The sequence below is a fragment of the Rosa chinensis genome, chromosome 2 (assembly GCF_002994745.2).
Source record: "Rosa chinensis cultivar Old Blush chromosome 2, RchiOBHm-V2, whole genome shotgun sequence".
Classification (NCBI taxonomy): domain Eukaryota; kingdom Viridiplantae; phylum Streptophyta; class Magnoliopsida; order Rosales; family Rosaceae; genus Rosa; species Rosa chinensis.
Window position 1 is genome coordinate 53697629 of NC_037089.1, and position 21968 is coordinate 53719596.

Here is a 21968-nt window from a genome sequence, read left to right on the forward strand (position 1 = left end):
CGCAACCAAGAAGATTACGTCCAGAACTCCAAAAGGTAATTAACTTTGCCTAGAAGATTGCTACGACAGAGTTAATCTTTTATTGCTTACGATAATGTCAAAACTATTAAGAGTTTTGATTTGATTCAAGGCCAATAACTGTGGCCTAAAATATAGTATTTCAGTCATATTTGGAAAGTGAATCTATGAGCAGCCTATATATAGAGGCTAAAAACGATATGCGGGAGACCTCTCTCAAATCAATCAATCCCAGCGATTACAAAGCCCCCCCCCCCCCCCCCCGGAGCAAACCTTCAACCTTGTTGAAACCCGGCGACCGTACTCCCAGTCCTAGTCTCTCCAAGAGCCGACTGTCAGTGCTACTGCCACTTATACTACCAGCGAAGCAAGGGTAACGCCATCGTAACCCAGTGAAGCTAATGTCACGCTTTAGCAAAACCCGTGCTTTCTCCAAACTTCCCAGTGATTGCTCTGCTCAGCCCGAAGCGTTGAGTATCGATTCGGTGTCGCGAAGAGATCACATCCAAAGTCCTTATCCGTAAGGCAAGAAGTCCTTTCTCGGAAGGCTAGAGAAAAACTTTGTGGCGGGGTTGGTGCTCTCCTCGTCCACAACACTTGAAGAAGAAGTCAGGTCAAGGGACTCCCCCGACGACTGCACCCCCACGGTGTTGGCACGCCTGCACACACGCTCAAAAGAGACAGTTTGTACGCCAACTGGTTTTGGAGCCAAACACAACCTATGTACATTCCAGCATGCAACCATAAACCATAAAAACTAAGCTTTGAAAATGCATAATTAAGCTTGAAATAGTAGGCTTGAAAAACCCTTGATAAATTTATGTTAATTAGTTACACTATCTTTTTCAATAATTATTTCAGATTTTTTTTTTTTGAGCAATGTCAAGTTTATTTTGTGGTAAATAAATAATTATGGGAGCACTAACTCATCTTTAATACTTCCAAAAATTTTCTTTCATGAGTAAGGTTAAGTTAGGTATATGAAAGAGGTTGTTTACTTAGCAAATTTTACTTTTTCAAAAGCAAATAGGAGGTGTAAAGAGCTGAGAGGTCAAATAAGCAAATATGGAGGCCCTAATAGAAAAACTCATTATCATTAGAGTGTAGTCGGAGTAATTTGTAAAAAAAAAAAAAACTGAATTAAAGTAATAGATAAATAGAAGGGGTGTGTGAATAGAGATAATGAGTATGTGAATAGCACCACCTTATTATTATCCCTTTATTATTAGTATTCGATTGAGAAATTATTATTATTACTATTCACTTCAGTCGAGTAATTTGAATAATTCAACAGAAGATTATATTCTTAGTTAAGTCGGTGTTCAATTTGATCGAGACTTAACAATAATAATAAGGGGTGTGAAATTTGCACACCCAGTTTTGCAAACCATACACCCTATTATTTTTTTAATAATATTTCATCTCACTCAATTTTACACTTCCTAATATGCCCTTCTTCTTTTTTGGATAAAACCGGCTGGTCACCCCGTCCTAACCAACCACGACGTGGCTTTTTCGCAGATCGACACGTGTTCTCCCCAAACACACAAAAACCCCAACAACACAAACAGCTGAATTCTTTCTCTTCTTCCTCAGCCATCAGAATATCAGATCCATTCTTCCTCTGTCCCTCATCAAATCCCAAATCCCAAATCCAAAATCAATGGATGGTGATGATCATAATCACAAGAAGGGTCTGTGGGCAAAGAAACAAGCAAAGGGGAAGAGATCAAACAAGAAAGAAGAAGCATAAAGGGTTCTGCCATCAGTGTCAGTTTCTCCGACTCCGGCCACCGCTAACGGTTTCTTTGCTGTCGGTGCCTGCTGCGCGCAGAATCTTTGCCTTCTTTCTTCATTTCTAGTTTGGATTCCGAGGCTGGCCTAGGAGTAGAGTGTTCGGGTTTGGATAGCAATTGTGGATTTTCCTTAGGATTTGAGAAGGAAGAAGAGAGCTAGAGGAAGAGAAGAAATTTACTCCATTCAGATGGAGGGAAAAAAAATAACACAAGTGTTGGGCCGAAGTATGCTATCACTGCATAAATAGAGTCCACTCATTTAGATGCAGTGAATTGCATATCTCCGATCCTCGATTTCCACGTTAAGAAGTGGGGAAGATTTTGCAAAACTTGTCTCTGATTTAGATGCTTTTCTGGAAAGGGGGTCTTGGAGTGATCTGAAGATGGTTCTGCATTTGAATGGAGTGAATTGCATATCTGCAAAGACGGTCCTGCATCATCAAATTTAATTCATAGCATTTGGTATTTAGGATTTTGAATTAAGTTAATAGTGAAGATGCATGAATTAAATTGAAGAACGAGTAATACCTAAGAAAGAACACTTTTCATGGCTGTTGGATTTCTTCCAATGCTCTGCAAATGGGTCTCTGTTCTTTAACCTCGCAGCTAGAAAGAGGAACCCAACTTGGGCTTGTTTTTGTTCATTTATTAGATGAAATGATTGAACCCAGCATGGAGATTGCGAGTGACAGGATCAAGGAAGCAACAAACATGACCATGGCCATTGCTATAGACAAACCTAGCCCCTCCTAAAATGGGAAAACCAACCCCAAAACTAGAGGAAGATGGAGACTGGGAGTGGAAGAGTTAGATTTAGAGTGGGATAGTACTTGGTGGTTTGGGGGGTATAAATAGAAGAATACCCAATGATTCAATGGGGTAGGAAACTTGTTGGGTAGAAAGACAAGTTTCCAGGCAATGATTCAAGAGGAACCCAGCCACAAATTTACTATTCATCTATGGGCAGTCGTGGTTTTGGAGAGAGAGAGAGCCAAAAGAAGAAAAAGGAAAATCTGACTTTGAGGATATATTAGGAAGTGTAAAATTAAGTGAGATGAAATATTATTAAAAAAATAATATGGTGTGCGGTTTGCAAAATTGGGTGTGCAGATTTCACTAATTTTAGATTTCTTTATTGGTTGACTTGACTAGGAACAGGACCTTATGCTAAATTTTCTGAGTAACTTGATCGAAGAATAATAATAATAATTTTCTCTAATTCTCTCTGCTACATTTGTTTCCTCTAGTTCTTTTTCTGGAAACAAACAGCAACATGACCGAAATAGCAACTCACGCTGTGGGGATTGCCATCACTAAATTGTCTCATCTTGTCACCACGGAGTTTCTTGCATTCACTAATGTCAAGGATGACCTGGAATCCCTCAGAAGCACTCTAACAGATGTTCGGGAGTTGCTTGGAATTCTGGAAAGAAATCGGCCGAATTCTTCAGGTTTCGAACAGATGAACAATTGGCTCAAGAAGCTTCAAGTAGCAGCTTATGATGCAGGGGATTTAATCGCGTCCTGGGCAGTAGAATATCACCAATGGAAGACGAAGAAGCAGGTACGAAAATTCCCTCTTCCATTTAGTGCTTCAAAATTTTTCTTTCAGCATCAAGAATCATGTGACTTGAGAGAAATTACAGCGAGAATAAATAAGATTTTACAAGATGGACAAGTCTATAGAACAATCATTGGAGTGCCTAGGAGTGAAAGTTTTTCACGGCAAACTGGCTCTCTTTCTAGCAATATAATTGAGGGCAGGGGAGATGATGTAGAGAACATAATAAAACTGCTGATACCAGATGAAGAAGCCAATGATGAGGGCAGTATTGCTTTTATTCCAATTGTGGGGATGGGGGGCTTGGGTAAAAGTAAAACAACTCTCGCTCAACTCGTATATAAGAATGGCAGGGTTCATGAACATTTTAAAAGAAAATTCTGGGTTTGTGTCACAGAAACTTATGACGAGACTAGAATTCTCAAACGAATGTTGGAGTCTAATGAGATTACTTTTGATGCCAATATCACATTCGAGGTACTGCAAGACCGAGTTCGTGAACTCGTGGCTGAAAAACGATTTTTACTTGTTCTAGATGATTTATGGAACAATAATTATATGGATTTGGAGCCACTAGAAAATTTACTGAAACAAGGGGTCAGTGGAAGTAAGGTCTTGGTTACTAGTCGGAACAATGAAGTTCGGAAGATTACGGGTGCAAAATCCTCCTATAGCTTGCGACATTTCAATGATAAAGAATCACTGTCGTTATTCGAAAAAATTGCCTTTGAAGGAAGGAGTCCGCCAGATGAGTTGAAGGAATATGCAAAGCAAATTGTAAACAAGTGCAACGGTTTACCTCTGGCAGTAAAACAAATGGGGGGTCTGCTACGTGGAATCACTGATGCAAGTGAGTGGAAATATGTCGCTAGAAGTGAAATATGGGAACTAGAAAAAGATAAAGTACTGCCTGCTCTTCGATTGAGTTATAATCATCTGTCTTCAGCTCTGAAGCAATGTTTTGCGTATTGTTCCCTGTTTCCAAAAGCTTATGTTTTTGAAAAAAATGAGTTGATCAAATTATGGATGGCAGAAGCATTCATTCAACCTCATGACAGACACAGGACAGAAGACATAGGAAGCAGATACTTCAAGGAGCTGTCAGACAGGTTCTTCTTTGAGATCTCGGCGGAAGACAAGAGCAAGTGTAGAATGCATGATCTTATCCACGACTTGGCGCTATTAATTTCCTCTCCCTTTTTCTGCCAAGTGGAAGATACTGTGCCAAAGAGTTTAGACGAAGTATCTCGCCATGTATCACTGCTTTCGAATGAGGTTGAGCAGCCCCTTTCAGAAATAATAAAAAAATCAAAGAAGCTGCGCACACTTTTATTGCCAGTGAAACACTTCAAAGCCTTTGGGAAAGCTGAACGTGCAATATTCCATTCACTTAAGTACATGCGCACGCTAGATTTGAGTTCAAGCACACTTCAAGAACTGTCAGGCTCAATCGAGAATTTGAAGCTTTTGCACTACCTTGATTTATCAAAAACTGAAATAAAAAAGCTTCCCGATTCGATATGCAACCTCTGCCATTTGGAGACGTTGAAACTTTCAGATTGCCCTTGGCTTTTCACTTTGCCCAGGAAGCTCAAAACTCTTGTCAACCTGAGACATCTGGAGCTAGATGAAATGTTCTGGTACAAGGTATCAACGCTTCCAAAAAGCATGGGGTGTCTAACCAGTCTACACAATCTTCACAAATTTCAGGTTGGTCTTCTTCTCTCTTTTTCTTTGTTCCTGTTGTTCTTCTCTACACTTCATCTCCCATGTAACAAAATATACACATTTCAGGTTGGCTGCAATACAGGATACAAACTTCAAGAATTGAAGAACATGGAGTACCTTACAGGGTTCCTGCACATCTCAAACCTGGAAAATGCAGTGGATGCAGGGGAGGCCAACTTGAAAGAAAAAGAAATGATTGATAAAGTGGTATATGAATGGAGCAGCAGCAATCTGAATTTGCAAGATGAAGACGCCAAGCAGGTACTCGAAGACCTGCAGCCTCACCCGAGGGTTCAAGAGATCCAAATCTGTCACTACAGAAGCTGTGAGTTTCCAATTTGGATCAGATACGGAAAGTATGAGAACTTAACTTCTATATATTTGAATCATTGCACAAGGATCAAAATCCTCTCACTTGGCGAGTTACCCAACCTCAGAGAACTCCGTCTCAAGAACATGGCAGAAATGATGGAATGGAAGGAAGAGAACGACGTGTTCCTCTTGAGTCTAAAGATTAGTGGCTGCCCAAAGCTGACAAAACTGCCCGGCTACTTTCCTGTATTACATAGTATGAAGATCAAGAATTGTGAATCATTGGATACCCTTCCAGTTGGCCCAGTGGAATTCATAAGACTTGCTGGCAATCCTGTGCTGAAGCACTGGACTGAAGTCAATGTACTAACAAGGAGAGTTGTCGATGGTCGCCTGGTCACAAGTCATGGCATGACAAGTCATTATCTGTTGGAAGCAAACATTATCAACTGCCCTGAACTGCAGAGGTTGCCAAGAGAACTCCATCCACAGAAACTGGAAATAAGCGGCTGCAAGAACTTGCGCACCCTACCAGATGCAGACCATGCAGAATGGCTTGGGGTTTTAGCATTGGATGCATGCCATGATGAAACATTAGTTGGTATGATCCCCAGTTCTGGGAGTTTATATTCCTTGGTGATTTCTAACATCCCAAATCTCATTTGTCTTCCAAAGTGGCCCAGTCTCCCCAGCCTCCAAGCATTGTATATCCGTGATTGCACAGACCTTGAATATCTATTCAACCAAGAGAATGGGAACGGGTTGTTCGATGGCTACAACTCTCTAAAGCACCTCTCCATCCGTAACTGTCCTAAACTTCTGACACTGCCTGCTGAAGGTCTCCCAGCCAGTCTTCAAGTTTTGAGTATTGGCCAATGTGAAAGTCTCAGTTCGTTTGGCCCCAGGGAAGTACTCGCAAAACTCACATCCCTTGGTGATCTCTACCTTGAAGATTGCCCTGCACTCCAGTCCTTGCCAGAGGAAGGCCTGTCAGCGTCCCTCCAACATCTGTCCATCCAAGGATGCCCCTCGCTGGTAAGAAGCTGTGCAAAAGATGGCAGCGATTGGCCAAAGATCAAGGACATCCCCGATCTGGAAATAGAGATGCCATCTACTGAAACCACTTCAGCACCATGGTACAATCCTTTTAGGAACCGCGGAGGTACGTTAATTAAATATAGAGATCTAATTGCTTGATTACACTACTACAATTGTCAGTGTGTATGGTCATATTTGAATTAGAGGCAATGAACAAAAAACATGATTTTCAAATGATTCACAAGCTTCTCCACTTCAAAGAAAACAATGCAAAAGAATTCAATAAAGAGGTAGAAAGAATTGGAATTTAATGCCAGTACCATGTCCATAACATTGCCATACGCAACTCTTTTGCTTAGTATGATTGTAACACACATAATACTGTATGAACCAGACCAGTGACACTTTTTCTGTCTGAATTTGCAGGAAACAAGTCCAAAGGAAAGAAGGCTTCGGAATGATGCCAAGCTTCTGGAATTGCACAAAAGGTTATTACAATATTTCCATTTATCTTCAATTACGCATCATCAGCACTTCGCTTCAGATAGTTTGTACTTTCTAGTGCTTAAAACATAGAATAAAAAGAAAAACAAAAACTGATGTTTCTATCTAAAGTAATATTGTTGTATCCAACCATAACTCCATAAGTCCATTAAATTCTTAAAAAGGCTTTATAAATAACTTGCAGGGAGGTCAAGTTGGATGGAAGACTCGATGTTGGCTAAGTAAACGGGTTTAAGGGAAGACTGGCAGCCTCTTTTGTGTTCTTATTTTCCCTTTAATTTGCTTGATGAGTAATGTATTTTGTTTGATTTAAAAACAAAACCCAAAAAATAAATAATATAAAAAATATGTTGTAAATATTTGTGGATAATCATGTAAATAGATGTTGAGTAATAGGTGCCTATCCCTATAGATTGGTGATTGATAGGTTGTAATTGTAGGAGTGATTGGATTGTAATTATGCATTACCCTTTCGTGTACACCATGTAGTCCTATATAAGGCTCCTTATGGTGAGATGATTAATACACACATTCTATTCTCTGTGTCCAAACTCTCTCTCTCTCTCTCTCAAAAACTTTTCTGTTTTACAACACGTTATCAGCACGAAGCTCTAACCCAAACCCTAGCCAGAAAAAAAAAAACCCCTGCTGCAGCCTGTTTGCACACCCCGAAACCTCTTGATTGGGACCTCAGATCAAAATATTTCCATCATCAAAGTTGTTCGTCTCTGCGTCTTCTCTCTGACCTCCAAATTTCAGCCATATTGGAGTCGTTTTGAGACCTGTACACCATTTGAAGTGGCAGCTGTTCAGAAGAGAATCTGCTCCGTGTTCACGACTAGCTCTAAGATTTGGATCGAATAGCTTTGAGATTCGGGATTTCCTACCAGAAGAGGCGAATAGTTCTTGGATTGGCTGAGAAGACAACCTTCTCAGTTCTGCACACATAAGCTGAAGATTCATCCGTTCTTCATCAAGTAATGTTTTCCAAAATCTAATTTCATATTCATGTTTATTGAGCCTAATGATTGAATATGAACAATCACCATGATGCATGAACCCTAATATTTGGTATATACATATTTATATATATATTCGTTTATGTGTCTTGGTTTATTTGGCTTTGGATTGTTTGGTTGGAAAAGAAAAAAAAAGGTTAGGATTCTTGGATTTGAAGCATTTGGTCCAGTAGTACCATATAGTGCATACCAATTTAAAAACAAGCAAAAAGAAAAAGGATTCTGCTGCTCCTGGGATTCAAACCCAGCTACATCATGCATTAGCCTAGCACATTGTCCACTAGGCCACTATGGCTAGCTGGAATTTATCAACACCATTTAATATTAATACTGCCATAAGCATATTCAACTCCATATAATTTGTGATTGATCAATTGATTCAACCTGTGATTTGATTTTGATTGATTTTATCCAAAGCAATTACCATAGTAATTTATGCTCATTACCACAATCACTTCATTATCACATTAAGACAATTCTGAATTATTACGTGAATTATGATAGAAGAATTATGGGCTTAATTTTTGGTTACACTAATTTGAATTATGCCATTATAATTCCTTATGCTAGAAACATTATTGGCTAAATTATTACGTGATTATTACATAAACATTATGCCAGAAGCATTTGCCAAATCTATTACCTGTACGTAATGTCAGAAGCATTAATGGGATTTGAACCCATTTCCTTAGGTATATAACCGCTGCATTAATATATTTATGTTACGATTTAATAACATATATTGAATTTGGTTATGTTATAATTGTGAATATTAATAGAGGCTGAGTCCGAAGCTCAAATCAAGCCCAAAGTCATAACAACAAATTCGAGCCAGAAGCTCAGGCCCAAGTTGCAAGGCCAGAATAGAAGCTCACTACATGTTATCATGACAAAAGTTATGAATCTTCTCAAACTAGGCTCATCCAGTTGGATGCGATGTCTAGGAAAGGTTCAGATGATGCCGTGTACTTAAGCGAGCCTCGCTCCACCTAAACCTCATCTTTTCTTACCTGGTCGTATTCAATTGGAGTTACCGAAAGTGTTGAGTAATAACTTTTCATTCCTTGGCAGATTAGCCTGAGCCCAGTAGGCCCACTCTCCCTCTGCATGACCTAGCAGCCCAGCAGGCCTCACATACTCTTTGACTAGAGCATGAAAGCCTAGGTCACGAGCCCGCAAACTAAGCCCGATAGGCTTCACTATCAAGCCCACTCCTTTGGTCCATCAGAATCAAATAAAAGGAAAAATGATTTGATATTGTAAATAGATTCACCATATTTAATATGTGTAATTAATTGCCAGAAGCATTTATTCGCATAATTGTGTGATAATTAATCTGTTATATTACTAGCATGCAATTAATATCTCAATTGATTTGTGATTTCCATTTAGCCAATTTGTGAGATATTATTACAATTTGCTCTATTCAATATCATTTTGTTACTTGCCAAATTTTCGCATTAGAATATATGTGTAGAAAATGCAGGTATCTGATGAACTAGTAGTTCATACATAAATCGAACTTGTAGTTTCGATAATGCCATTTAAGAAACTTGAAGTTTCCTTCATAAATTCACCACACATGATAAAACCAGTAGATTTTACATGTCTAATCCGATTTTTCATACCATGTTATAGAACCTGAAGTTCTCATTACTTGCTTATGGATGATATTACCCAAAGCACTAATATTATTTGTTCCTTTCCTGTAAGAAATGTCAAATCTCAACATGTTTGACTTTGTTGCTTTGGATCTCCAGAAGAAACTACCTAAAGTGAACTCAAGATGTGAAAATTTATCTGACTGCAAAGAAGATGAGATCAACAATCGATATTGACAATGTCGTCACTGAGGCTTTTGAGGCGAGTGCCATAATGTTCATAAAGAAACATATGGAGAGAGCACTCCAAGTTAAGTACCCGATTAAGAGGATACATAGACTCTTTGGGTTGCTCTGGAAGAGCACTTTCACCATCAGATGACCATTTTCTTGCTTGAAGCAAGACATGATTGGCAGAACAAAATAACCCATATGACCATCAGCCACGTGGCCAAGTCCCAAAAGGCCAAGGTGCATGTAATCCAGCTCCACGTGGCCAAGGCCCACGTTGTAGGAACCGTGATGCCCTAACTCAACAAGCCTGAGTTGAAAGGAACACTGGTCCGGCCCGTCGCCACCAGAATCAGCATGATCTTTGTTATCGATGTGGAGGAATCGACTGTTGGTCCCGCACCTGTTGTGCGATAGCCGAAGCAGTAAATGAGTATTACGCCGGTCGCGGAACTCGAAATACCAACTTTATTAAAGGGTTATTTTCTATTGATTCCACACTAGAGATCATGGATTTTCAGGCAGTTATTGAACATACCAAATACCGAGGATTAGAACTCGAAGACATGGGTATAATTGATCGCTTGTGTCATATCTATTTCATCTTAATGAATGAAACATCTTCAGATTTTGGTGATTTATGTTTTCAATTATTTTGGATTATAGAAATGTGGTTATGTTCGAATATATTTAATTCAATAAACTTATTCATACATGTGATCCATTGAATTAAATAAATGAATAGGCATATTCTGTGGGGAAGTTTGTTGTCTGGTTAAAAGTGCTATTATACACACCATACTCCCAGATCGGAGATATTTTTCAAACTTATTGTCTATTCATACCTCTGTGACAACCATATCAGGCCAATCCAACCTGATAGAGGGTTATGGCAAAACCCACTATATGTTGTCCAATGGTACTGAACCTACCATTAATGAGGCCTTATAATCTCCACGTTCCAGAAGAACGTTATTGAGTATTGATAGGAGCATTTTAAGGTGGTATTTTAATAGTTAATTCCTCACATTTTGCTTAGTTAATTCCTTAACGAATCGATTTTTAACTCAATTTCTATTTTTTAGGTACATTGGAGTAGATGATGATGAAATGAGCTGTTTGGCCCTAAAATGAGCATTTTGGCCTGAGAAAGCGTGTCTTGGAGAAATTGAGACAATGAGAAAGCGAGCTAGACAAGAAATGAGGAGTGGCAGACTAACCATCCGAACTTCAAATGAGTTGAAACTTTCCAGATTCATTCTAGAAAGCCCAAGGATCATTTCTTATGAAGAGTGCCAGAGCAAACTATGAGTGGAAGGCCTTCAAACAATCAGCCCAATTTTCTACAGAAGCAAAACTGGAAAACTGGACCTGTAAGAGGTCCAGCATCATTTCCAGCACAACCACATGGCAATACATTCTGAAATTTTACCACAGTAATCTACATTCATGGGGGAATATTTGTTATGAAGAAGTCTTGGGCAGAATCTAAACTTTCGGTGGAGATAAAATTGAAGTAAATGAGTAGGAAATCCATCATCATCATCACCCAAAAACATTCCATGTTTTAGGGTGTAATCATCATGTTTTCTCCATCATTTCTCACACTAATCATCATCACCCAAAAACATTCCATGTTTTAGGGTGTAATCATCATGTTTTCTCCATCATTACTCACACTAATTTACTCCATCTTTTCCAATTTCACTCTTCTTTCTCTTCCCTATATGAACACCTTCTCCTCTCACTCTCAAACACATTCCTTCATCCATCTCATCTTCTTTGTCTCTCCATTTCCTTTCCATTTTCATTTTCCATTCTCTAGTTCTTAGTTTTGCATTTTCAAGTAAAGAGAAGGAGAAGAAGCCGTGAGGACATAGCCTCCATCGTCCACCTTGAAGACTTGCTTCCAAGATTCAAGATTCCAACGTTCAAACTCTCCATCTCCATCTCCCCTCACGGTGTAATTCATTCTTTTTCCTTGTAATGATCTTTTGTTTTCCTTGTTTGAATTCATATGAACTTGTTTCTAGTTAACAAATAATGTTAAGGGCAAAGTTTAAAGCCCGTTTATATGTTTTGAGATAAAGTTGTGATTTCTATATGTTGATTTTTATGTTGCTTATGTGGGTTTGTTTAATTAAATTTGCATGATAGAAAACTTTTGTATTTTAATCTTATGTGGTTCGAAACACTTAGGGTTTTGATATGAATGGTGCTAGGTTTAAGAACATGAAATCGACTTTCCGTTTTGTGTAAACTTGAATCAAAGTAGTAAAGGTTTTGTGCAAAGACCGAATTTAATTAAAGAGGATTGCAATTAGGTGGACTTTTCCATACTAAGTTGTACACTTGAGTTGATAGCCTTTCTCTATGTCTAATGCGTTGAACATGTCATGATTGACTAGCTTTCTAGGGCTTGATTGCATGTTTGATAGGATTAATCTAGGTGCTTTCGCTTAGGTTAATTAGCATTGAAAAGTAAAATATGGGAAATCATTTGCTTTCGAATGTTTCACATGATCAACTCCTCTCTCATGACATTTAAAATCAACTATATGAATTGTAATTGGATTTTTTGCATATGGATGTGGTTTTGATCCACCCTTGTATATATGTTTTTACATTTTCTTTATTTTATTTATCTTAATTTTCAATTCTATAATTCTTAAACCCCCCTCCCTTTTTATTTTGTTACTTGTATATATTTCTATTCTTTATTTTATTTTTGTAAATAATACTTTATTATTTTAATTCTTTATTTGTTTATACAATTGTATATATTTATATTCTTTATTTTATTTTTGTAAATAATACTTTTCTTTATTTGTTACACAATTATAGGTGTACCCTCAATCCCCGGAATAGAACGATCCCTACTTACTTATACTACTAACGACATTTCAGGGTTAAATTATGCGCTTCCCAAAAGCGCATCAAGTATTAAGGATATTCGAACCAACGGTTATCACGCTGAAACCACTGAGAAAATTGCGTGGAATATCTTTGCATAACCTCCGAGTGTGCGGCCAGAAGCGTACATTGGAGAAATTGAAATCTGTTAGCTAGAAGCTAACTAATTCAAGCAACTGCTTGCTATGGCATGACCGTTTGGTCCACCCAGGTCAAAGTATGATGCACCGTATGGTCAATTCATCGCAGGTGCACCCCCTTCTGAATAAGGGTCTTGTATATAATGACACGCTATGCCATACTAGACCATCATATGCAAAGACTAGTACATACACCACCATTTTTCTGCACAGAATGCAAGGGAAATTTGTGGACATATCCAACCACCATGTGGACCAGTTAAATATTAATGGTTTTGGTTGATGTATCGACAAAGTGATCACATGTTACACTATTGTCCACAAGAAAATACTGTTTTTGCTAAACTCTCGCCCAAATCATGAAATTGAGGGCTCACCACTCGGATTATCCCATAAAGTCCATAAGACTTGATAATACCTGAGAGTTAACATCGAAGTCTTTCGATGATTATTGCATATCCCTTGGGATTGATGCTGAACATATAGTTCCCTATGTTCACACCCAAGATGGTCTCGCAAATAGAATCTTGGTAATGCGCACCAAGCTCCTAGTTTTTGTGTGGGGCTATGCAATCTTGCATGCAGCTATGTTGGTCCCGTTGAGGCCCATTGCTACCCAACCTTACTCCGCGTTACAGTTGGTGACTAGGTACGAACCTGATGTTTCGCACTTACGCGCATTTGGGTATGCAGTCCTCGTGCCAATTGTGCCGTCACAACGTACAAAATTGGGTCCTCAACAAAGGATGGGCATACATGTCGATTATGAATCCCATCCATTATGTGCTCTTTAGAGCCCTTGACAGGCGATCTCTTTACCGCTAGATTTGCGGATTTCACTTTGATGAGACAGTCTTCCCGCCGTTAGGGGGAGATAAGGATGTCACCGTTCCTGATGAACGGCGTGAACTAACATGAAATGTCCCCACTATGTTTCATCATGATCCCCGAACCGCACGAAAGTACTAAAGTGCGGACAATTCTAGATCTATAGAGTATAGAATACAATATGCCAGACGCTTTCTATGATCTAGCTAAAGTGACGAGATCACATATACCTGCTGCAAATGTGCCTGCAAGGATAGATGTCCCTGTAGGACACGTTGCCCCAGATGGACGAGGTACGACCATGGCGGCTAACCAGTCACATGTCCCTGCCCAGAAGTGAGGTAGACCATTAGGTTCGAAGGATTTTTATCTCCGGAAGAGGGTAAAACTGGCACCAACGAATCCACTAGACATCGCAATCTCAAACCGATTCATCTCATGAGATAAATCCGGATTATGGGTCTGTCCTAGAAGAGACGATGTTGGGGGACGCTCCAACATTTGAACCCACTCCCGAGAATAGAGAAATCTCGGTAAATTTAGTGAGATTTGGAATCGGATTGAGATTATCATCGATGATATATTAGTATTTGCGGTGGCCACCGAAATTATAATAAGCGATGACCTCGAACCCTGCTTTGTTGATCAATATTAACGTAGAGACGACTGGCCAAAATGGAAAGAAGCAATCCATGTCGAATTAGATTCCTTGATAAAGAGAAAGGTGTTTGGACCTGTTGTTCCTACACCTCCCCATGTTAAACCCGTAGAATTTAAATGGGTATTTGTAAGGAAGCGTAATGAGAAAAACGAGATTGTGATACATAAGGCTCGTCTAGTGGTGCAAGAATTTTCTCAACGCCCTGTGATTGATTACGAGGATGAGTATTCTCCCATAATGGACGTCATAACGTTCTGCTACCTTATCAGTTTGGTAGTTTCCGAAAAACTGAATATGCAGCTTATGAATGTGGTCGTAACTTATCTCTATGGGGATCACGATACAGAGATATACATGAAAGTTCCTGAAGGACTTATGATACCTGATGCAAATAGTTCTAGACCATGGAACACGCTCTCCATTAGTTTTGAGGAGTTCACTTTATGGATTGAAACAATCTAGACGGAGGTGGTATAACCGTCTAAGTGAATATTTGATCGGGATGGGATATGTGAATAATGAACTATGTCCATACGTGTTTATTAAGGAAACAAGTTCCTAGTTTGGTATTGTGGTGGTCTATGTCAATGACATGAATTTGATCGATACTCCTAAAGAGATCAAGGAAACCGCAAAGCACCTGAAGTTGGAATTTGAGATGAAAGGCCTTGGGAGAACAGATTATTGTCTCGACCTGGAGCTCGAGCACAGTGCAGATGAAAAATTTGGTCTATCAACCAAATTACATCTAGAAGATGTTAAGATGCTTTAATGAGGATAAAAGCAAGCATACCCATGGTCGTCTGAAGTCTAGAGAAAACCGTATCGTCCTACAGATGATAACGAAGAGATATTGGTGCCAGAAGTCCCATATCTAAGTGCAATAGGAGCATTATTGTACTTGGCTTAATGCCCTAGACAGGACATCTCATTTGATGTGAACTTGTTAGCTAGATATAGCTCTGCGCCAACACGCTGCCACTGGAATGTCATAAAAGACATTTTTCTCTACCTTAGAGGTACGGCGGATATGGGCTTATTCTATCCCTATGCACAAAGAATGGATCAAACCCCCTTGATCCTCAGAATGATGCTCACCTTGTTGGATATGCTGATATAGACTATCTATCAGACCCGCACAAGGCATGTTCCCAGATTGGTTATGTCATTACCATTGGGAATACTGAAATTTCTTGGAGGTCTACGAAATAGACAGTTGTTGCTACCTCTTAGAATCATGCTGAGATACTAGCTCTTCACGAAGCAGTATGTGAATGTACATGGCTAAAAGTCGTTACAAAGCATGTTCAAAGCACATGTGGACTGCATTCCACCACTGATGAACCAACCATTATCTATAAGGATGATGCTGCTTACATAGAGCAGATAAAGATGAGTTTCATCAAAGGAGACAACACCAAACATATTGTATCGAAGTTCTCCTTCAATTAGCAACAACAGGAGCATCAGAAGATTGAAGTTAAGCATATTTGATTTGAAGAAAATTGTGCAAACCTCTTTACTAAGTCACTACCAAAGTCTGCATTCCAGAAGCATGTTCAAGGTATTGGTCTACGTAAACTATCTGAATTACCTAAAATGTAATTTTCAGGGGGAGTCGAAATCAGGGGGAGTATCTTGAAGCATACCCACTTGACCATCGTGTACTCTTTTTGTCCTTCGTCCAGGGTTATTTTGTCCTACTGGGTTTTGTTACCTGGCAAGGTTTTAATGAGGCACATCTTTAGCATGGTCACCCCACTTATACTACATCCTGAAGATGCTTTGATTCGACATATACATGCATTTGCTCATCGTTTCCCTTCGACCACGGGTTTCTCCCACTGGGTTTACCGGGCAAGGTTTTGGTGTAGCAACTCTAATGCATCCCTCTCGTAGACATACTACCTACTTATGGTGTTGATAAGAAGACTTCACCTATCTCTAAAGCTGTGATACTGCTACTCCACACTCAAGCGCGTTGTGCTCTTTTTCTCCTTCGACCAAGATTGTTTTTTTTCCCATAGGGTTTTTATTACTTGGCAAGGTTTTTGACGAGGCAACTTAGAAGCGCTCAGCCTATGCAACACTATTGACATGGAATATCCAAGGGGGAGTGTTGTAAATATTTGTGGATAATCATGTAAATAGATGTTGAGTAATAGGTGCCTATCCCTATAGATTGGTGATTGATAGGTTGTAATTGTAGGAGTGATTGGATTGTAATTATGCATTACCCTTTCGTGTACACCATGTAGTCCTATATAAGGCTCCTTATGGTGAGATGAATAATACACACATTCTATTCTCTGTGTCCAAACTCTCTCTCTCTCTCTCTCAAAAGCTTTTCTGTTTTACAACAAAATAAAAAATAAAAACAAAAAAGAAAAAACCACAAAAACAAAAAAAAAGTGATGCATCTATTTTAGAAGGTTAAACTACTAAAGCCCCTTTTCTATTGTGTACTTGTAATAATCACACTACATGCGTAATGACTAATGACCTAGCCTCCCATTGAGTCCCAACCATCAAAAAACAAATTATGTATGTAGCATTTGTAAATAATTTGATTTGATCTCTTTTTTTTTTTTTGGTATGTTTAATCTTCCAAGTGACAATTCTTCTTGAGTAACTTATTTGATTTCATGGTTAATGCACAAATAAGGACCTTTAAAATGAGAACAATATGAGTACTTTTAAATCAATGGTTGAATGCTATGTGTTAAAGAAATAATATTTCAACTATTTGGACTATGTTGTAAATAGTTATGGCTAAATCATGTAAATAGATGTAGAGTGATATGTGTCTTTCACTATAGATTAGTGATTGATAGAATTGTGTATAGAAGCAATTGACGTTGTTATTAAACGTTGTCTTTTTGTATACACCATGTACTCCTATATAAACCTCCTCATGGTGAGATGAATATACATACGTACTCCATCTCTATGCATCCAAACTCTCTCTTTTTCTGAAACACTTTTACTTTCATTTTAAGATTAAATTTTGCTTACTACCTTGTACTTTCAAGGGTTTATCAGTTCAGTCCCTGCACTTCTAATTTAATCAGAAAAGTCCTTGTACTCTCCAATTTCATCAAATCGATCCAATCCGTCACTATTCCGTCAATTTTCGCTGTTAAAATGCTGACGTGGGACCTTCTCACAGAGAAAATACCCAAACTACCCATCGTTAGGCAGCCCGCCGACGTGTCAATGTTGTGAATGTAGATGGGTAATTTGGAAATTTTCCCCGAAAATTGATGGAGTGGTGATGGATTGGATTGATTTGCTGAAATTGGAGAGTGCAAAGACTTTTTTGATTACACTAGAAGTGCAGGGACTAAACTGATGAACCCTTGAAAGTACAGGGTAGTAAGCATAATTTAGTCCTTCATTTTATGTACAACACCTTATCAGCACGAAAAGCTCTAGGATTCAGATTGCGGGTAGCTAAGAGAAGAGGCAATAACTCCTGGGTTGCGGAGAAGAGGCGGTTCATCATTCAATCAACGTCAACCTTCTAGCTCTACAACCAAGTAGGCTTCCTAAATTTTGAATTTCACATTCATGTTTATCAAGTCTTTGATTGAATATGACAAATCACCATGATGCATGAACCATAATATTTGGTATATATTCGTTCATGTGTCTTAGATTGTTTGGTTTTGGATTGTTTGATTAGAAAAGAAAAGAAGAAGAAAAAATGGACTGCAACTATCTCTAGTACTTGGTCCAGTAGTACCAAATCACTAGTAGAGGCTCTCAACGTCATATTAGTCTTAGAATCAGTAGCATCAATTCAACAAGAAGCAAAAACAGATTGTGCAGTTTCTGGGATTTGAACCCAGCCAAAATACGTACCAACCCAGCTGTGGTCCACTGTGCAATTATGGCTAGTTGTTATTTATTAACACCATTTAATATTAATTCTGCCAGAAGCAGATTCAACGCCATTTAATTGGCGATTGATCAATCCATGTTTTGATTTTGATTGACATTTATCCAAAACAATTATCATAGTAATTTACGCTCATTACCATAATCATTTCATAATTTATTCTTTATTATTTCATCTTAATGATGTATATTGCGTTTATTATCATAATAATTCGGTGGTGTTACCTGCTTCTCTATTTGATCATATTAAATTTAAATATTTTACTCGCTTAAATTCTTTGCATTAGAATATATATGCGTAGAATGCAGGTACTTGATGAACCAGAAGTTCACACATAAATATTAAACCAGAAGTTCGTACATAAATATTGAACCAGAAGTTCGTACCTAAATATTGAATCAGAAGTTCACACATATCGAACATGGACCGGACCCATTGCAGACCGATTTTTGTTTTTTTATAAATTAAAAGTTCCGGTCTAAGTCGTTTATTTTCTTAAAAAGAAAAAAAAACTAATTAATTATACCCACCATTAATTGGTTTAAATGTTCAACAGTATAAGTTTCTCTTTTATAAGATCCCAAGTTTGACTCTCACAATCTTATATTAGTTGTAAAAAGTTTTTACAAGTTCGACTCTCACAATCTTATGTTAATTGTAAAAAGTTTTTAGTTAGACATCTCTCTCCCTTGATATAGAAAACAAGTTACTCTCGTTTCAAAAAAAAAAAAAAAAACTCTTTGAAGGCCACACAATAATTTTTCATTATGTATTATCTGCATATAATAATTTTGTGTATACAATTATGATTATTCTATAATCTCAGATTATCACGCATAAGAAAAAGAAAAAAAGGAAGAAAAAATTATGTACGGTAATCCAATCGAGAGCAATTCTTGACCACATAAACCTAAACTGCAGACAAGAATGAATGTCTAACAAACATACAATACTTTTAACGGGATAAATCAATTGTCGCCGCACAAGCAACTAACAGCTACAATTGTGAAAACACTTCCAAGTACAAGTTTCGAAATGGAAATCTTATATCAGAAAATTCAATGCCAGAGAATCAGAAGTTGGAAACTCTCATCTAGCATTTCCAGGAGTGTGTCCACAACCGTGTACTTGGTGAAGCGTGGATCGTGAAAATTTTTCTTATCATCATCAATTCCATTCCACATGAAGTGTTACATCAGTTCAGAGACAAATTGAGCAACCAGTGCTCCTTCAAAATTGCCTATAACATTCTAAGTGGCAATCTCAAGATTCATGTTTAGCATCCCTCCCAATTCATCCTTTACGTCGGCAATAGACAAGATGATACTGCAAGTATTCATTCTGAACATAGTAAATAGAAATCAGCTTTTCCCACAACTTATTCCATAAGTAAAAACTCCAAAAATTCAAATCACACAATAAAGGAGCAAGTTACTAACACCTTCTGATACACCTAACAGAAACGGGAAGCTGATGACAGAACTTTCCAGAGTCTTAGTATGTAATGTAATCGTGCAAAGTATGTAATGTTGTTCAACAACAAAAATAAAAACACTAGTATCTAATTTTAGCACTGTCCAAGGGAATTAGAATCACACACAATTACAGATGGAAAACCACGCAGCTAAATATCATGGATAAGCAATAACAATCGATGCCTTTGTGATGGAATCAAAAAACCATCATAAGCTATAAACTGACAGCAGCACTGCCCACAGCAGACAACTAGTAATGGTAACTAATTACTTACGAACAGAGGCATCTGTGCCCATAATTTGCTTCTTCAAGTGCTGGTTTCACACCACCTGATTATGAATTCCAGAATAAAATCCTCAATAACAAAGGTATATACGATGGTCTATATGAAAATGTACGTTGAGCATGTCTACAATTAAATGCAAGAGAAATATATCTATATTGTGATCAATAGCGAAATAAATATCACAGCAAGAAGGAACTGCACCTGAGAATTCATCTAGACAGCTCTCTTCAGACTCAATTAACTGCTTCAAGCAGACCCGCCAGTCTTGGATTGTTGCACCCTGTCAGTCACTTTCAATGTCAGTGTACTCACTTCTCGATCTTACAGAAGCTTTGTTCCCTCTCAGCACTTTTGCAAACTCTTGTATCGAGCAAGAAGTACTTTGCTCCATCTTACTAGCAAGTATTTCAATGTCATCAAGTAGCCCCAAACCCAAAAGCCGGTTTCTCAACATCTCCACAGTAGAAGAGTATGGTGGTATACCTTCATCAATCATTATCTCAAAGTATTTACATGCCTCCTCTAGTTTGTGTTTCTTTTTGCACAAACCATGAATCATGACAGAATATGTTGAAACAGAAGGATAAAAGCCTCTCTTCCCCATACTCTCCCACACTTCAGTTGCCCTATCAAATCTTCCGATCCTGATCAGCAACTTTAGTACCATATTGTAAGAATGCCGATCTGGCATGCAGCTATCTTTTTCCATTCTAGATAACAACCTAATAGCCTGATTAACTTCACAATGCTCACAATGATAAGCTTGGATTGCATTGTAACTCCATTCATCCGGCTTAACTCCCATTTCAATCATTTCATCCAAAAGTTGGTACGCCTCTTCCACCTTTTCATTCTTACACAGCTTCTTGATGATACAATTGTAAGAATACACATTAGGCAAAAGATTATATCTCTTCATCCTATCAAGCACGCTAAAAACCGAATGAATATCATTCGCTTCACAATATGCCCGAATGAAAATCGAGTATGTACCAGCATCTGGCTCAACTCCTTTTGAACCCATGGCCCGAAATATCTTATAAGCCTCATCCACATTGCCACCTTTACACAAAGCCTCCAAATAACTATTATATGCAGGCACATCAACCAAACACCCTCTTTCAGTCATTTCATCGAATAGCTTGCGTGCATTATTAGAATCACAAATGTCTCCCCAACCCCTCATCAAAATGCTATAAGTTTTAGCACCCAACTCAAACCCACTCTTAACTTTATCAAAAAACTCCTGGGCATGCTTGACATGCTTTCTTTTACATAATGTATAGAGAAGCTGATCAAGATCATGGACGCTAGGCTTGATTCCAAACTCAACCATTCTATTAAAAGCTCGAATCGCATCACGAGGCAAATTAGCTCTACTGTAAACTCTAAAAATAACCCAGAACAATTCTGGGCTAATCTCACAACACTTGGACTCTCTCATTTCAATGAGAAAATCCCACAACAGAGCAAACTGACCACTACTCCCCAAGATATCAATCAAAATGTGATGGCTTTCACCACTGTGTTGAAAACCCGGAATTGTTTTAGCCCAGAGAAAGAATCTGTGGGCTGAAAACCCAAGATTTTTGCAGCGTTTCAGAACCTGTTCAACCAAGTTTGGGGATATTTGGGTGGACCAAGAGTTGAGGGAAAGCTCCAAGTCGTGGTGAGGGTTTCTGTGGTCGCTGAGAATGCGTGAGATTTCGTTGACCAGGTGAGGTAATTGTGGAGATGGTGGGTTTTGGTGGGTGAGAGAAGAGAAAGGGCGGAAGGGAGTGTTGGGTTTGGTGGGTCGGAGAAGAGAGTTGAAGAAAGAGTGGAGGGTTTTGGGTTTAAGGGTGAGAGATCTAAGTGACATTTTGAGAAGATTAAAGCGTTCGAGAGAAAACGAGGAATGCACAAATATATAGGGTGACAACCCAGCGTGTACATTCAAGAGTTATATTTAGCGT

At 38.4% G+C, this 21968-nt stretch overlaps 2 protein-coding genes across 4 annotated transcripts; one reads left to right on the forward strand and one right to left on the reverse strand.

The window, feature by feature from the left end:
* The first annotated feature begins 3031 nt into the window (after positions 1-3031).
* On the forward strand, positions 3032-7305 carry LOC112187102 (putative disease resistance protein RGA3). The gene is made up of 4 exons (XM_024325749.2): positions 3032-5085; positions 5170-6577; positions 6880-6941; positions 7142-7305. The coding sequence occupies exons 1-3, from the start codon at positions 3088-3090 to the stop codon at positions 6912-6914; spliced, it is 3441 nt and encodes a 1146-aa protein (XP_024181517.1). The 5' UTR covers positions 3032-3087; the 3' UTR covers positions 6915-6941; positions 7142-7305.
* Positions 7306-19129: 11824 nt separating this feature from the next.
* Positions 19130-21968, reverse strand: LOC112187104 (pentatricopeptide repeat-containing protein At1g52640, mitochondrial). 3 transcript variants are annotated; one of them, XM_024325751.2, is made up of 3 exons: positions 20215-21968; positions 20002-20056; positions 19130-19577 (listed from the first exon to the last, which is right to left on the reverse strand). In XM_024325751.2, the coding sequence occupies exon 1, from the start codon at positions 21872-21874 to the stop codon at positions 20297-20299; it is 1578 nt and encodes a 525-aa protein (XP_024181519.1). In that variant the 5' UTR covers positions 21875-21968; the 3' UTR covers positions 19130-19577; positions 20002-20056; positions 20215-20296. The 3 variants fall into 3 exon arrangements, with proteins under 3 accessions (XP_024181519.1, XP_024181521.1, XP_024181522.1); XM_024325753.2 differs by having other exon boundaries at positions 19130-19592; XM_024325754.2 differs by lacking the exon at positions 20002-20056 and having other exon boundaries at positions 19130-19592.

Bases quoted from the DNA above. Each gene is read 5' to 3' on its own strand.
- LOC112187104 (XM_024325754.2), bottom strand. From the start codon at position 21,874: ATGTCACTTAGATCTCTCACCCTTAAACCCAAAACCCTCCACTCTTTC.
- LOC112187102 (XM_024325749.2), top strand. From the start codon at position 3,088: ATGACCGAAATAGCAACTCACGCTGTGGGGATTGCCATCACTAAATTG. The intron at 5,086-5,169 runs GTTGGTCTTCTT...TACACATTTCAG, and splicing joins ACAATCTTCACAAATTTCAG to GTTGGCTGCAATACAGGATA. The intron at 6,578-6,879 runs GTACGTTAATTA...CTGAATTTGCAG, and splicing joins TCCTTTTAGGAACCGCGGAG to GAAACAAGTCCAAAGGAAAG.